The sequence below is a fragment of the Trichechus manatus genome, unplaced genomic scaffold (assembly GCF_000243295.1).
Source record: "Trichechus manatus latirostris isolate Lorelei unplaced genomic scaffold, TriManLat1.0 scaffold00184, whole genome shotgun sequence".
In the NCBI taxonomy this organism is placed as follows: Eukaryota; Metazoa; Chordata; class Mammalia; order Sirenia; family Trichechidae; genus Trichechus; species Trichechus manatus.
The window spans coordinates 973844-990807 of record NW_004444120.1 but is presented as its reverse complement, the minus strand read 5'-3'; the positions used below and the strand labels follow the sequence as shown (position 1 = coordinate 990807).

At 36.7% G+C, this 16964-nt stretch overlaps 1 protein-coding gene across 2 annotated transcripts in view; it reads left to right on the top strand.

Annotated features, from left to right (window-relative positions):
* Window positions 1–16964, top strand: part of LRP6 (LDL receptor related protein 6) — a 142729-nt gene that overhangs the window by 85083 nt on the left and 40682 nt on the right. For both annotated transcript variants that reach the window (XM_004387319.2, XM_023741577.1), the window contains exons 6-7: window positions 2581–2977; window positions 4100–4271. In XM_004387319.2, coding sequence (XP_004387376.1) covers window positions 2581–2977; window positions 4100–4271 — 569 coding nt within the window. The remainder of the gene's footprint in view (window positions 1–2580; window positions 2978–4099; window positions 4272–16964) is intronic.

The following is a 16964-nucleotide window of genomic DNA, read 5'->3' as shown; positions in this document are numbered from 1 at the left end:
ACTTCTAAGTGCAAGGAAAAATGTTTATTAAACTTTTGTCTATAAAGAATATCAGGAGATATACAGATGTATTTTCTAAAAAAATTCTTGATAATCTCAAATTATCCTTTTAACAACAGAGAAGTGCTTTCAGAAGAAGGAAAAATTCCATGTTGTACTGTTTAAAGCAACTTCCTGTTATACTTACCAACCACACTTTGCCTCTTCTTACTCTCTAATTCCCTATGGAGAAGAGGGATGTTGGAGAAGTATACTGCTTTAGAACACTTCAGGGGACTTCTGGTTTGAGAGGACACCAGTTCTTGTCTTCTCTTTTTCTTCTTAATGTGAATGTTTTTCTTCATGCTCATCTCTGTGGATCACCATCTGTTTCTCTACCACCAGTAAGACCCTGTAAGAAAATTGTTATACTTAGCAGAATCTTCCTCTGACTCTGAAAAGCAGAAGCCTTTGTTTAAGAGTGTGTTCGAGAGTTCTGGCAGGAGGGTCAGGGAGCTGCAGAGATGGAATTGAGTTCGTGTACAGGATGTTTGTCATGACTTGGCATTGATAAATTGTCCTCATAGTCAAAGGTGAAGCTGGCTGACTCTTGTCAGACGGTTTCCATGGCAAACAGTAATTTGGTGTCAATTTAAAACAAAAGGCTTTTGTAGTGTTGCTTTTTTTGTTAAAAAACGTAGCCTGACTTTAAAACAGAGGATTTGTTTTACTCCCTTTTAGCAGTGCAAATGCTTGCGTCTAACTAGTATTTTGAATTTCAGATATACATTTGGCATGAAGTGGCATAGTAGCCTTAAGTGAACTATTTTGTTTTGATCACCTTCTCAAATTAACAACTCCACTTTCTGTGACTTCTTTGTTTGCAGAGTTTTGAGCTGGCTCCCTTTCGAAGTTAGTAGGGGCAGTAAATTATACAAAGTTATTCCTACCTGGACCCTGCTATGGCATTTTGGGCTGTATTTTCTCCAAGTTATAGTTATTTGTAATTAGTGCTGTAGTCAAAAGCTGATGTTGCGAGGCCTCACTCCTCTTCTCAGTTTGTCCACTATGATTCCACATTGCTGCTTGAAGTGAATATGGGAAAAAAAACACTTTTGGACTCATTTCATTGGCTACGAATCTTTTCTTGCTCTTTCAGTTGTCAATCTGTTTGCTATTTTTTATTAGCCTCTTATAGTTAGGTGATTGTTTTGCTGGTGATTTACTAGAACATTAAAAATCAAAACAAAAAATGTAGAGCTTAATGTCCTTATTCTCAGCTATATTGTCATTGAATCCTAATTTGGGTTCAGAACATTTCCTAAAATAATCAGATTTAAAGCTCAGTGAAATGAAAATTTGAAAGTCTTTCTTTTCTAATAATAGTAGTAATAATGCATTAACTATTATTTAAACTAGCTACCATTGAATTGATTCCGACTCATCGTGACCCTGTGAGTGTCAGAGTAGAACCGTGTGCTCGATAGGGCTTTCAGTGGCTGATTTTTTGGAAATAGATTGCCAGGCCTTTCTTCTGAGGCGTTTCTGGGTGGATTTGAACCTCCAACTAATATTGATAAGTACTTACTTATAAGAAGCCCTGGTGACTCAACTGTTAAACGCTTGGCTGCTAACCAATAGGTTGGCTGTTCGAATCTGCCCAGTGGCTCTGTGGGAAATAGACCTGACTCCCGTAAAGATTACAGCCTAGAAAACTCTATGGGCTGGTTCTGCTTTGTCACATGGGGTTGCTATGAGTCAAACGATGGCACCTAACAACAACAAAAGCAACATATGATGGGTACCGTCCTGAATTTTATGTTTATTATCTGTAATCCTTACAGTAATCCTATCAGGTGTAAATGAAGAAACTAAGTTTAGAGAGGTTAAGTGTTTTACCTAAGTTTGTATAGCTGTTTGAACCCAGTTCTATCAGATCCTCAACTCTTATTCTTAACGATTGTGTTATGTTTACTGGGTCCATCTCTCCACTGATGCTGTTTCGTTTTCCGTAGCTTTTTTTGTTCTTAGTTCTGTCAGGTTTTGCCCTTTATTTCTTTTTAAAAAACAACAACTTATATATCATAAAATCAACCTTCTTAATTTAATCAATTTGGTGATTTTTAGTAAGTGTACAGAATTATGCAGCCATCACCACAATCCAGTTTTAGAACATTCTCATCATCCTCAAAAGATCTTTGTCCTGTATTTCTTTACCTTTTTAAACATACTTTTTGAACAAGGTTCAATATCTTATGTCTCCCTCCTTTAATACTTAGCTGCTTAGCTTCATAGTCATTACTTAGCCATTATTCATTGTACCTTTAAATAGCTGTTTAATTCTAGGGGCTATGCAATGAATGAAACCAGAGAGTGGATCGCAACTTGATTTGGAGAGAGCTCGGCCATTATAGAGCTTGATCTCGTAGTAGACTCTTCCTGTTTCACTACATTACTTACCCACCGTAAATAGACCTAGTATCCTTTTATACTCATCTATTTTTCAATTCCTGAAGAAGTTCTGCATTTTTTACTTAGAGTGGCTAAATTTTGCCTCTGAGTTTTAGATGATTTCTTCTTCATTTCACTTTGTTGCTTTAGGTGCCACTGAATTATTGCTTTTAGCCCGAAGGACAGACTTGAGACGTATTTCTTTGGATACACCGGATTTTACAGACATCGTTCTGCAGTTAGAAGACATTCGTCATGCCATTGCCATAGATTATGATCCTGTGGAAGGCTATATCTATTGGACTGATGATGAAGTGAGGGCCATCCGCCGCTCTTTCATAGATGGATCAGGCAGTCAGTTTGTGGTCACTGCCCAAATTGCACATCCTGATGGTATTGCTGTCGACTGGGTTGCACGGAATCTCTATTGGACGGACACTGGCACTGATCGGATAGAAGTGACAAGGCTCAATGGGACCATGAGGAAGATCTTGATTTCTGAAGACTTAGAGGAACCTCGGGCTATTGTCTTAGATCCCATGGTTGGGTAAGAAGCTCTACTGCTGTGCAGTGTTTCTGTTTTCTACAGGTCCCTGAAAACAGTGACAAAGACAACATGAAGTATATGTTGGTTTCCAGTAAGCAGCTCTTTAATGGCTGTTTGTTAGTGATTGGAATAAAATCTCAAGTTAAAGAAATGCCAGTATTGTTCCTTGAATGCTTTGAATACTTTTTTTTCCCCCCAAAATTAAGTCCTTACTTGCTGATTTTAGTATTGGCTGCAGATTTTGCTAAGGTTGTGTCATGACCATAAAAATGTGGAAAGAAATTATTTTCAGAGCTCTTTCCCTTCCCTTAAAAGATTTAATTTCATCCTATTTTCTGTACTTCTAAAATGATATGATAAAGAATATGTCTTATTTTTCATTTCCCCCAAATAATGAATGACTTTTTCCTTGATTATTAAAGTCAGTTAAAAATACATATTATCTGGAAGGATTAGAAAATGTGTTCACATAAATAGTTTAAACTAATATGGGTTTATTAGTTAGCCTGGATATGATTTTTAAAACTTTGCTGTGCAGCTTTACACGTAGTCTTGTTTTTGGTTTGTCATGCTATCCTGATCACAGCCCAGAGAAACACTGCTTTCTCCATACTCACCAGTGTTATTCATTATTAAGAGATTTAGTCTGAGGACCAACATAGTGACAGATTATTACACTTCAGTGTATACCAATGCCTCGGAGCCACTTACATTCCCAGGAACCACAAGAATTTCTTAGCAATGCAGGAAGAATTAGTTATTTTGGAATTCAGCTGATCCTCTGAGTATTACTAATAGGGTAACCTTTTTGTGTCAAAAATGATAAGCCATCAAGAAAAAGAGAGGAAGTTCGTGGGAAGGAGCTCAGAATATTTTGAAGAAACCTAAGGGAAAAGAGAATTTTATTACTGGAAGGCATTTTCAGGATCAGTTCTAGAAAACAGATCTGAAAATTTTCTACAAGGTTTTACACTGCTGTTATAAATGGCTTAAACATATTTTTGGTATGTTTAAGTCTTGTTTTTTCTTCTATGTGATATGAGGGTTGGATCTTACCTTTAAGATACATGAAAGTTATATTTTATTATCTGTTTTTAGCTTCTTTTCTGTATCCTTCTGTAGGTACATGTATTGGACCGACTGGGGAGAAATCCCGAAGATTGAGCGAGCCGCTCTGGATGGTTCTGACCGAGTTGTGCTGGTTAACACTTCTCTTGGTTGGCCAAATGGTTTAGCCTTGGATTATGATGAAGGCAAAATATACTGGGGAGATGCCAAAACAGACAAGATTGAGGTTTGTTTCTTTTTATTTTAAAACCAATTTTATAATAGTTTTTGAGTTGGTAGTTATTTGATGTAGCTATTCTTGCTACCTTACATTTATGGCTGGATGCCAGAGGTATCTTTTACAGAAATGTTACTCAGGCTTCGGGGTTCTAGGCATAATGTATTCTCTTCCACCTAACCCCAGGATTTCTGAGTTACGTTGGCATGAGAAGTAAGTGTTTATCTATTTCTAGTCTTTAAAGCTTACGTGAATGGTTTTCCTCGTTATTGGTAGAGCCTCTTTCTAAATTCCGTAGAGGCAGTTACAAACCAAATATTACATCAGATCTATACTGGAAGAACTGGCAGTCTTAAGTCAGGAAAATAAAACCCATATACATATATAGCTTTTTTGTTGTTTTTATTGGTGATGAGATATATTTAGTATTAGGATGATCACATGAAAATGATTTTTAAATTGATTTATGGGCTGTGTGGGAGAAAGGTGGCGCGGTGGTTAAGAGCTCAACTGCTAACCAGAAGGTTGGCAGTTTCAATCCACCAGCCGCTCCTTGGAAACCACATGAGCAGTTCTAGTCTTTCCCATAGGGTCGCTATAAGTTGGAATCAACTAGATGGCAATGGGTTTGGTTTTTTTTCTTTTGTGGGAGAAAGACTCATTAACCAAAGCTTGGGAAGAAAATGTTTACCAAATGATAGAATTAAGTTTTTGACAATCAGAATAGAATTATAGTGAAAACAATTTTGATATTACAAAATATCACAATATTTTATAACTGGCATATATTCTTGATATTGAATGTGAAGTGTAAAATGCACAACTTTGAATTAGGCCTATTCTAGAAGTATTAAGGGTCGCATATTCAAACAGAGTTTGGATTGCAGGTTTCCTTTGGGGGATGAATGACTTCTAATGTGAGACATGTCTTTGAGTAGCTCTTCAAAGAGCCACAACATACATCTCCTAATGGACAGGTAATCTGGACTCCAGAGCAGTTATTTTAGAAAGGTAATTCGGAGGAGTGCCAGGAACTCTGAGGGAATAATGAATTAAAGGGCCTTCCATCCAGAGTGGAAAGTTGGAATAGAAGAAACCCATTAGTATTCTACCAGGCTCAAATACTGAAAACTGCATCTCTTATTCTTGCAGCTGGTTTCCATTAGTAGACATTTTATATCGACCTGACTATATAAATTTTTTCCCTGTTGTTAGTATTTCACTGCCTTAAAAAAAAGAGAAATCCAAGTTAGTGTTTGAATCTTTAACAGCTGGAGTACAGTGCTAATGAGACAAAGGTTATAGGTTCACTTTTCAGACATGCCGTTAGCTTCATTTGGGTCTGCTTGAGCACAGATTGCCCACCTAATCCCAGCCAGTTCACAACTGTGTATTGTTGATTAGCTGTGGACCATACATTAGTGAGAAGGTGTTACTACTCTTAGAAAAACAATTTAAAGCTAATGTGTCTTAGTAGAAGAATACGTGTGGCAATATAATTTACATAAAGGAAGAGCACTTAATTTATTATTGTGAAGGGATTTTTTAAAATTCTGTATTTGGGCTTGTCTTTTTTTTAAGCTTACTATAATTGATTAGCTTGAAAATAAAATCTTTTGTTTCTTACTGGGAATTTTTTCAAGTTTTATTTTCCACACTTCAGGTTACTTTTAACACTTTAAATATAGAAATTTATGTAAAATCACATAGTTCAGGAGGGATGCAGATAAAGAAATGAGAATTTATGGAGGTTCTGAGGGATGCTGTTTAAGAACAGAAATGAACACTCACTGTATAACAGTATATATTGTTGATTAAACGGTTTATTTTCTTAGTTTGCAGTGTGAGTACAGAAGATCTTAAAATTAGTATTCCTTCTGGCATCTTTGCTTTGTCTTCTTAAGCTATATATGTATTTCCAGTGGTGTCATTTGCTCCCTCGCGTCCCTCTTTCCTTCTTTCCATCCCAGGCTTGCCGGTGCACAGTGCTGTTTGTTCTGGGTCCTCTGACAGATCATTTGGTGTTAGTGGTGTGAATCGTGGCCAGAGTTTTTATTAATGCTAAATCTACTTTGCCACTTTTGCATGCATTATGGTGAGGCTCTTAAGAGTAAGAAAGCGGATAGGGGGAGCTTTGTATGAGTGAATCAGAATCATCTCAAGAGATTTTTAAAACTGTACGCACAAAGACCTCCCCTTATGTTTACCCCTGGAGATGTGAGGAGGTTTCCCTAGCTGGGTATCGGTTGTTTGTCGTCTTCTTTCCACAGACGCATCTGGGAAATAAGGAGAGCAGGTGTTGTTATTTATTCCCTTTTTTCTTGTGATGTGTAAAATTGCCAGTACACAACAAACTAAGAAAAGAGCACAGCTCTTCATCGAAATCAGTCTTACAGGATTGGGGAGGACAAATCGTTAGTCTCCCTTTCTGAGACTAGTGGTAATTATAGGAGCAACTACCACCACTTTTCCATCTTGCCTCGCTTGATAGTAGGCAAATAATATTAAACTTGAAAACTTTTGGAAAGATAAATAATTTTTTAAATGTTTATATTTTCAAGATTATTTGCTAGTCTCTTGTATGTAGCAGCTGATCCCCGCTATTGATCTGACCCTAGTATGGGTCACATGTTCCCTTCTAGTCTCATCCTTTGAAGAAAGCTTCCCAGCTTTTGTCATGCCCATGAATGAAAGTTACTTTTTCCAGGGATTATAAGGAAATAACAAATTATGGTTGTGATAGCTGTTCTTTTCTGGAAGACTTGGAGTTTATTTGGGATCAAACTCCTTTATGTATACTTGTCTTAGGCTGGGTTCTCTAGAGAAGCAAAACCAGTAAAGCGTATAAACGTATATGTAGAGAGATTTAGATCAAGGAAACAGCTCACACGATTGTAGAGGCTAGAATGTCCCAAGTCCGTAGATCAGAGTAGAGGCCTCTTCCAATTCACGCAGCCGCAGAAGCTGGTGAGCCCAAGATCAGCAGGTCGGAGAGCAGGGCTCCCGCTCACAGGCTGTGAAGGTTGATGAGTTCCAAGATTGGCAGGCAAGACCACAAGGTTTCTCCTGATTCACGTAGCTGCGGGGGCTGGCAAACCCAAGATTGGCAGGTCAGAGAGCAGGGCTCCACTCACAGGCTGTGAAGATTGACAAATCCCAAGTTTGGTAGATAAGCTGACAGCTCAAGTCCCAAGAACCACAGGTCAGACGAATAGGAGGCAGCCGCAGGATCCAGAGCGAGCAAAAAGCCAGAACGTCTGCTTATATTCAGATGCATGCCACACCCTCAAGGAAACTCCCTTTCCACTGATGGGCTGCTCACAGCAAATTCAATCATGGGAGTGATCACATATAAACACTGAGAACCATGGCCCAGCCAAGTTGACACACAATCTTAACCATCACAATATTTATAATACTTTTGGGAAGCCCCCCAAAAAACCAACCCTGTTGCCGTCCAGTTGATTACAAATCATAGCGACACTATAGGACGGAGTAGAACTGCCCCATAGGATTTCCAAGGCTGTAATCTTTATGGAAGCAGATTGCCACATCTTTCTTCTGTGGAGCAGCTGGTGGGTTCAAACTGCTGACCTATTAGTTAGCAGCTGAGTGCTTAACCACTGCGCCACCAGGGAAGAAAAGATAGTTATTAAAAAGATATAATAACAATGCACTGCTTACCGATAGCATAGCAAGTTCTTACGTTTTGAGTGGATCTGATGGGACGATGAACTCAGAAGTTCATTATTTATGCTATCTGCTACCTCAGTGGAGAGTCCTTAGGTCAGCTTCCCGCTTCCTTTTTTTGTAAGTGGTGATGTGGCCAGATGTTGGCTGTATTGGGGAGCTGGGTCTAAGGATTAGGAAAACCAAGGAAAAGGAATGGGGAACGCTGAATTTCATATTCAGATTTTATTTTACATGGTTGTAGGAAGAACGACTAGGTTTACCTCAGGTTTGTAACCAGCTTCTGAAAAGAAGGATGAGACACAGAGCATTACTACTGATGTCACCTTTTAAAAATGGTGACGGTCATAGTATTGGTTGCTGCTTTAATATAACAATGTGTTTGTGAGGGTATATTTGTTTTCCCTAGCTGTCAGAGCTGATAGTGGCCTCTTACCTGTATGTCTTACTTAGAAGACTTGCTAGTACTTGTTTATGTTTCTTCTTCATTATATTGAAATGATAATCATTGACTTTTATGACAGACTTCCTAGCTGACTTGTCTATACTGTGCTCCCTTCACCATCACCATCAGATTTTGCTCTACTTTTCTGGGGCCGCCTAATAGATAACACTAAAGCACTGATAGAAAGAATAAATTTTCAAAAATTTTTTTCTGGTAGAGGAAGCATCAGAAAGCCTTTGTTTCCATTTTACACGTCAGCCTGGAGTAAGTAGAAGCATATTGTGTCTTAACATTCTCAATTTTCTTGGTTGGGTTTCATTGCCAGCAATTCTGAGGGCCTGGAATACTGCTTACCAGTAGGAAAGACATATCATTGATAATTTACAACTTTTCAGCATTTTCTTGCCGTGATAGAAAGTTAAAAATACAATACTAGCTTGTATTTTTTTATTTGAGAGTGTTTTTCTAAATTTAACTGATTGACAGAATTAAAGTGTGTTCAGAATCACTGGTTTTATTAAGAATAATACGGTCACAGCTACCTTTTTTTTTTTTTTAACCATTTATTCTCTCCTCACTCACTTTTTATTTCAGTTTTTTTTTCTTTCATTTTTGAGCATCTACTGACAAATGTAGCAACACCTGATAGTTACAGGTAAAAAGAGCTTTTTCTTGTCTTTTTTAAGACTTAGTGTAGGGACTCGTTTTCAATCTCTCTTATTGTAATTTTACCTACTTTAGAGGAAACAATGTCCATCGATAATTTTGTCTAAATTTAATTATATCTGGTACGGCTTTGTTGGGAAATAGATCTCTTAGAATCATTAGTATCAAGAACTTTTGAACTAAGAGGGGATTATTGTGTGTGACGAGTGCCGGAAACTTGGCATTTGTTGTACGTTCTGTTTCATATTCTAAGCCTGAAATTGCAGGGCTCCATTTTCCTCTGATGACAGCTTCCTCTGTTTTATCAGTACCCTAATAAGGAAATTTGTTTCCCAAGTATTCATATTTCTTTTTAAAGGAATTTCTTTGTCTGGCATCTTTAACCTCTGTATTGCGAAAGTCTGTTAAAACAGAAGGACCTGTTGATGATGATTTTTCTTACTGTTGGTTTCTAAGATTAATTTCTCCTTAAGAAATTATAATAAGGACTAGCAAACTGCTTTCATAAAGATTACAGCCAAGAGAATCCTATGGAGCGGTTCTACTCTGTAACACAGGATTGCCGTGAATCAGGGTCTGACTTGCAGCAACCACCACCATGCTGTGTGTGTGTGTGTGTGTGTGTGTGTACATATATGTTGTTGTTGTTGGCTGCCAGCGAGTCAATTCCAACTCCTGGTGACCCTGTGTGACAGAGTCGAACTGCCCCCATAGGGTTTTCTTGACTGTCATCTTTACAGAAGTAGATTGCTAGGCCTGCGGAGCTACTGGGTAGGTTCAGACAGCCAACCTTTTGGTTAGCAGCTGAGCACTTAATTGGTGTGCCACCAGGGATTGTATACCCACATGCATAAATACGTACATACACACATACATATATACGTACAGACATATATTCTCGTATATATATGTATGTATGTATGTATGTATGTGTGTATGTATATGTATACCTCTTTCCCCTCCAAACTTTGACATGTAATCACAAAAGAATGATATTTATAAACTCCATCCGGTTGGGATGTATCTTATGACATTTATGAACTCATATTTGAAAGCTGCCTGTTAATATACAGTCCTAGCAACATTATTTAACTTGCTATAATCTACAGCAGCCAAAGTAGTACGTCATCCAATTATATGCTGTTGTCTCATTATTCACTCTACTTTGTCTCTAAAAAAATCGTTGTAAGTATATAATGAGAGAAATTTGATGATAGGTATAATCATGCTGCCCTGAACTGCCACAACAGATCCTAGAGACTCACCAGACAAGATGCTTTGCCTCATTTAGGAGTTAGGATAGATTTATCTGTATAAATTAGGATACTCTGATACATGGTAATACTTAGAAAGTGTTTTAGTGACCAAGTTTGAACTTGTTCTTGGATTTTTTTTTTTTTCATGTTCTGTTACTTTTTTTCTCTCTCTGTTTTAGTATAATACGATCTAGTATGTGTAAACATATTTTTAGTTTCAATCTGATTTTTTTTGAGTATTTTATTCCTTTGGTTTTTGTATTCTAAAGTAAAAGAGCACTGATTTTAATGTCTTACTTTCTTGAGAAGAGAGTTCAGCCTCTTAATAATTTATAACAGTATTCGGTTGCTTTGGGTGGTAATCACTAGATCTTGATTAAAATACTTTATAATTTTGGACTCTGCCCTTAATTCCTGTTTGATTTTGCCATTAACTGAGTGACCTTAAATAATTCACATAATCTCTTTTCTTTATATTTTGGCTAATCCATTTAGACCAGATGATCTTTCAGATTCCTTCCATTTCTAACATTTTCTGATGTTTATTGTACTAAATATATTAGGTTAAGAATAGATAATACATTTTGCCTTCGGAGCGTTGCTTAAATAAATTTATACTGCAGGTAACATGAATATCTTTTCTTCTTCCAAGTTGTTCTTATTTGCTGTACTGTTAATCCCTATTACCTAAAGAAAAGTTGCCTGTTGGGGATTCAGAATCTTTACTCAGTTTTCTGAAAGCAGCTTCTTCTAAGTTATTAATTTAGATTTTATACGGACATATAAACAAGCTACTCCATTATTCACATATCTGGTAGGTTTAAATAATGTTTAAAGCTGTTGTTTGAAGCTTGTGAAACATACAAATTTTTTTTACTAGTGGAATCCATGTAAGACATTTGTTTTTCAGGCTGGGGGTTTTTTCTTTAGAGTTGGAGAACTATTTTACTCTTAAAGGGGTCATAAAGATTCTACTTTTTATTGTTTCTAAAAAGTTGGGAGGGGTAGGCAAACAGAGAATGGCAAGGAATAGTTTTGGGACTTCTTGGGAGGGAGTTTGCAAAACATTGAGCAGTTAACCGTGGTATAGGTATCTTAACATCTTATTTCACTTTAAAAGATGTCACCAGCTCTATTTAAAGATTCTGTTTAATAGTCATTCTGAAAAGTTTCCATAGTGGACAGTGGATTCTCGTTCAGTTTTTTTCCTCCTTTGTGTGTCTGCAGTATAAAAATTTAGACCTGCTGAGAGTGTTATAATGTAGGCCTTGATTTTTTGTTGTTCTTGAACTTTAATAGATTTCTCAAACTCTTCATTCTATTTACTATAATCTGATTTTTGTTAGATTTGGTGTGAAAATAAGTAGACCTCTGAGAAGGATTAGAATTCCTTTTATTCCACTGAGATTTTCAATAGAATGGCATCTGGTAAACATTTCATTTGTAATTTTGAGTGTCAGAAATATGCCACACTTTTAGAGTTTGTAAGTAGGAATGAAATTAGAGGTTTTATGTAATTAATATAGCCCCTGTTCAGATATTTTGTTTTGTTTTGTTTTTATTGTTCATTTATTTTATTTTGCTTTTGGATTGACTCTAATGACTATATTATTGCTTCTGTGTTTTAGTTACTGTGTTATTTTTTAAAATACAAAAAACAAAGAACTTCATGCCACAATAGATTTCATTAGTCAGCAGATAATGTTTCATGGGTTTTCAGAGTGTTGTCTTGGAATAAAAGAAAGCTGTTTCCAAATCTCATAAATTTAGCCATTATTTCTGGATATACTCAGAGAAACATTTTGTAGCCGTTGTTCTTTCTATCCCAGGTTTCTCTTCCCAGATATCTCAACAATGCTTGGTGCTTTTTGCTTAATTGGCTTCTTTTGTTTACCTAAGGTCATACAGCTTTCTATTTAGAAAGAAAAGACTAGAAGTCAAGTTTCCTGATTCCTAATACAGGACTTTTTGTGCTGTTCTCTGTTGCTTCTTTCTTAGACTGCTCGTTTTGAAATTATTTCAGACTTACAAAAATTTTGCAAGAATAATATATCTTTCATCTAGCTTCATTTTACATGATCATATTAAGTTCACAGCAGGAAATTACCATTGATACGGCTTCCATCATTTCTTTCTACATTTATTAATTGAAGTTCTTCTGTAAGGAAGAGCTGCCCTTTTTCCTCTGTTTTTGTTCGTTGTGATACATGTTATATATAATAATATAATTATGGGTTATGTGTCTTTATCATTATTTTATTGCACAAATTGTTCTGGAATTAGCCATTAAGAACACCTTCAAGTTGACTCGTGTCCTTTTCACATACCCCTTTTTAAAGCACTTTATTACCTTCTGGTACAACAGTATGACCTTTATTACCTTCTAGTTCCAGCCTCATCTTATATTTCCCTTGTCCTAGCCCTGGCCTCAGCTGTTTCTCCAAGAAGCCCTGGTTCCTTTTAATTGAGAATAAACAAAAACCTCATTGCCGTTGAGTCATTTCTAACTCACAGCAACGCTATAGGACAGAGTAGAACTGCCCCGTAGGCTTTCCAAGGCTGTAATCTTTACGGAAGCAGACTGCCACATCTTTCTCCCATGGAGTGGCTGGTGGGTTCAAACCACCAACCTTTTGGTTAGCAGCTGAGTGCTTAACCACTTCATCACCAGGGTCCCTTTAGTGGAGAATAGTATTTAAAACCAAGATCTGGGCATAAGGTGTGCTCACTGGTACTGGAATAATCTGCCTTTTAATACGAAGGTATTATGGTTGATTTTTTTCCTACTCACATTCCAAATAGAATGTATTTTAGTCATGCTTGAAAGGTATGAGAGTAAAGAAAACAGCTTTCCCTTGCTAACATGCTAGTGTTTTCCCCATTATAGTTTACTTGAGGCTCCAGGGGACTGGCGCTGGCAGAAGTCTCATGAAGCAATTGAGTATATTGATCAGGGTGTTGGTATTCATTATAATGATGCCTTCATTTGGAAATCTATTCTCAATTTTATAGTTTCCTTGAGTAATTCAGGTTTTAGTAAGCTTTGGTCACAATAGCAATTGTTAACTTTGTAAAATAGCATAGTAACCTGTAAATGTTTAGTGTTCTAAGCATGACTCCTTGTTAAAATATAGTACTACCTAGTATGACTATGACACTTTTATTCTCTTCATATTAAAATCACTTGTATTTACTCAAATATAATACATCTTTAAAAGTAGGTTAGAAAGCTTTGAATGCAGAACTGTTAACTGTTCTCTTAAATAGTTGCATCCCTTTACTTCCCCTGCTGGGTCCAAAGCATTTCTCTTAACTTGTCAGCTCAGCTAGGTTCTGCATGATTAACATGTTACTTCCAAGGATATATATTCTGTTTTTTAAAATGTCAATTTCTGTGAAATTATACCCTATGCAGTGTATCAAAGAAGAAGTACGCTCCCATCTCCTAGTCATACCTGTTTATTTCTCTTGCATATATACTTTTAATTAATTACTTGTTTTTGATGTTGGCTGGAACATTAGAAGAAAAATGGCTCATTGTGTGCATAATCTGGAATTCTCTTTGGTGCTTTATAGCATTCCCCCTCCAGCTCATTTTATGGTGGGTGCTTGGTTGTTCTACTGTCATCTGTTCCTTGAACGTGTCTAGTCAAGCGAAGTTGCATGGCAGCAATTTTGGTGGTAGAGTGGCTGTGTTCCAAGATTCCATGGGCAGTTCTATCTTGACATTTAATGAGCTGATGAAGCTGCTAAAAAAAACCAGTTATGATGTCTGTAGAAGGTTTGCCATTACCTCCTCTCTGTGGAGATAATGTTATGGTTAACCTGCATCTGCTTCCTGTTGTAGCTGTACACTCAGTGTGGTTTGTAATATTTGGCAATGCCTCAGAATGTTAAACCCGTACCACAGTGTGGTTGGAACAGCTGAAACCACTGGAGACACTGGTTCAGATTTGGAGGAAGATTTTAGGAGTGACAGAAGTCTAATTTCAATTTAACTAATTAAACCACTCTGAGGTAATTCAGTGGAGCACACCCTCAAGAGTTGCAAGAGGTTTAATTAATGTTGGCTCAACTTTTAAAGCATGAGGGTAATCTTTTGGAATCACCTAACATGGTTCATTTGTTCTGGGTTCCGAATGTACAAGCAAGCTTTTCCAGGATTTGAGTGTTGTTATTTTGAACATAAGTGCTTAAAACCGTACTTGTGAACCTAATAATCTGACCAAAACTTTTACTGCTTGGGTGTAAGAAATAGTGATTTTCTTTGAGACAAAAGCAGCATGTTACAATTTTCACTATGTTACCCCTGCCCAGGAGAAAGAGATTGTGTGACTGGTAAAGAGAAGTGGTTAGAGGAGAAGCCGATCTTCTAATAGCAGTGCCAACTCTGTAAAGTAATTAAAAGAAACCGATTTCAGAAAGTTATCATTGAAGTCTGTGTAAAGGGAAACACAGGATTCTTGAGATGCAAAGGCTCAGAATCAGGTTTTATTTAAACTGTTGATCCTTTAATCCCTTCAGAGGATCCTTATAATTGCTTTCCACATCGTATCAACAGTAAAAATGTTGGCAGTATTTATTAATAACATCAGTTATCATCATCATCATCATTATTATTCCAGTCTCCTTGGACTTGCTGCTTATATTTCTCCCTTCTTTTTTTTTTTAATATGGAGAATTACAGATATATTGAAAAGCAGAATATCTATTTCAGATGTATAGAAAAGACTATCATGAGCCACGCGGCGTCAACCATAGCCAGTCTAGAAGGCAGCATGTCTTAAGGGGAGGGCCAAGAAAGTGGCAGAGATGGATTGTCTTATTAATATAACTGTTGTCTTAATGCTTTCGTTTTCAGATGGCCTAAAAGAAATGAATGAAGCAGACCTTTGTCTTTGCTCTCTTACAGATCTCAGCTAGTGCTTTGAAATGACAAACTTGCAAATGTGATAAAAGAAGAAAAAAGGACAAACAGTGTTTTAATATTTTATTCATTTTTTTTGTGTCAGAGACTTTGTTTTCCCTTAAGTAATTTTGACCCGTATTAGAATTAAGTATGGAATAGCTGAGGAGAAAGGAAAGACCAAATGAAAAACATTTAATTTTTTGTGACATAGCTGAGCGAGATGAGTCTGGGGCAAGCCTGAATGTGGGGTATGGAAGGAGACGGTGATCTAACATAAAGAAGGAACAAATTAATTTATTATAGGCTGTATAGCCACCTCTGTAAAACTCTAATCCTGTGTAGTTCAGTACAGTTGCCACTAGCCACATGTGGCTTTTGAGCACTTTAAATGTGGCTAGTCTGAGATGAGCTCGAGTATGTGCTTTTAGTGTCAAATACATACTAAAAAGACTTGGTGTGAAAAAAAATTAAAATACCATTAGTAAAAATTTTAATATTGATTACATGTTGAAATGGAAATATTTTGGCTATACTAGGTTAAAAAAATTAAGATTAATTTTACCTGTTTCTTTTTACTTTTTAAATTTCAAATTAGACATATGGCTCACATTTGTGGTTTGTATTATATTTCTACTGGAAATACTGTTCTGGACCAAGTCCTGTGGTTAAAAACTGTAACAGATGAGAAGAGAGAGATAGGGAATTAAGGGAAGAAATAGTCATGAATTGATAACGTCTTGCTTTTTTTTTAAAAAAAAAAAAAAGTCTTTAGTTTTTGCTTTAAAAGTGATAGAACAGGAAATTACTGGAAGAGCTAGTTTCCAGGTGTTAAAGCTACCAAACCTTTAGTTACGGCTTTTCAGGAAATATTGGAGTTCTGGCCACTGTGCTTCATAAGACCTTCATCACCATTTTTCGTTGTTTCACCAGATGTTGCTAAAGACCTTTATCGTTCAGATACGTCTTGTACTTTGCTTGTCTTCTCCCAAGACCCTAGCTCACACTTGGAGCAGCGTTAACACTGATACAAACCCCAGTTTTGTCAGGGGACTGGAGTGAAGGTCAGCAAAGCATTTCTGGTCCACAGTCCCTTATCTTCAGTTCTGAAATCCAAAAGCTCTGAAAACCAGAAGTTGTTTTTGTTAATTCATTTGGTAGAAAACCTGACCTGAAGTAATGTGAGGGAGGCTATTTGTAGTCTTTACCCCACTTTGTGGGAATATTTATCTACTTTGCTACAGAAATATTAATGTGTTTGGAAATAAAGTGCTGCCTTGGACCCAAGTGGAGGTAATATGCTATATACATTGTATTAACCTTTCTAAATATATATAGAAAAAAAATGTGAATTCTGAAATACAGCCGACTTAAAAGGTTTCAGATGAGGAATTTTGGACCTCTGTTACCATCCCACAGAAATTGGAAATATTTTGCTAACCATAATACTATTTTTGAAATAAGATTTTGTCTTTAGTACAACACAATCTAATACAGTGACTAAAGTAAATGAGGTCTTCCTCAAACACAACTTTGTTGTGCACTCTCTCGTAAAGTCTTTCAGAAGCTGCTTGTTCTCTGGTTCCCCTTGTCCTGGAACTTAATACCTGCTACAGAGTGGTATCTGCCTGATGTTATCTCCTTTGAATCTTCTCCACGTTCCCCCTTCAGTCAGTGTTTCAGAGTGAAACACATTGTATGCATCTTGACTGTGCTGTAACACGTGTTATTTCTTTTAT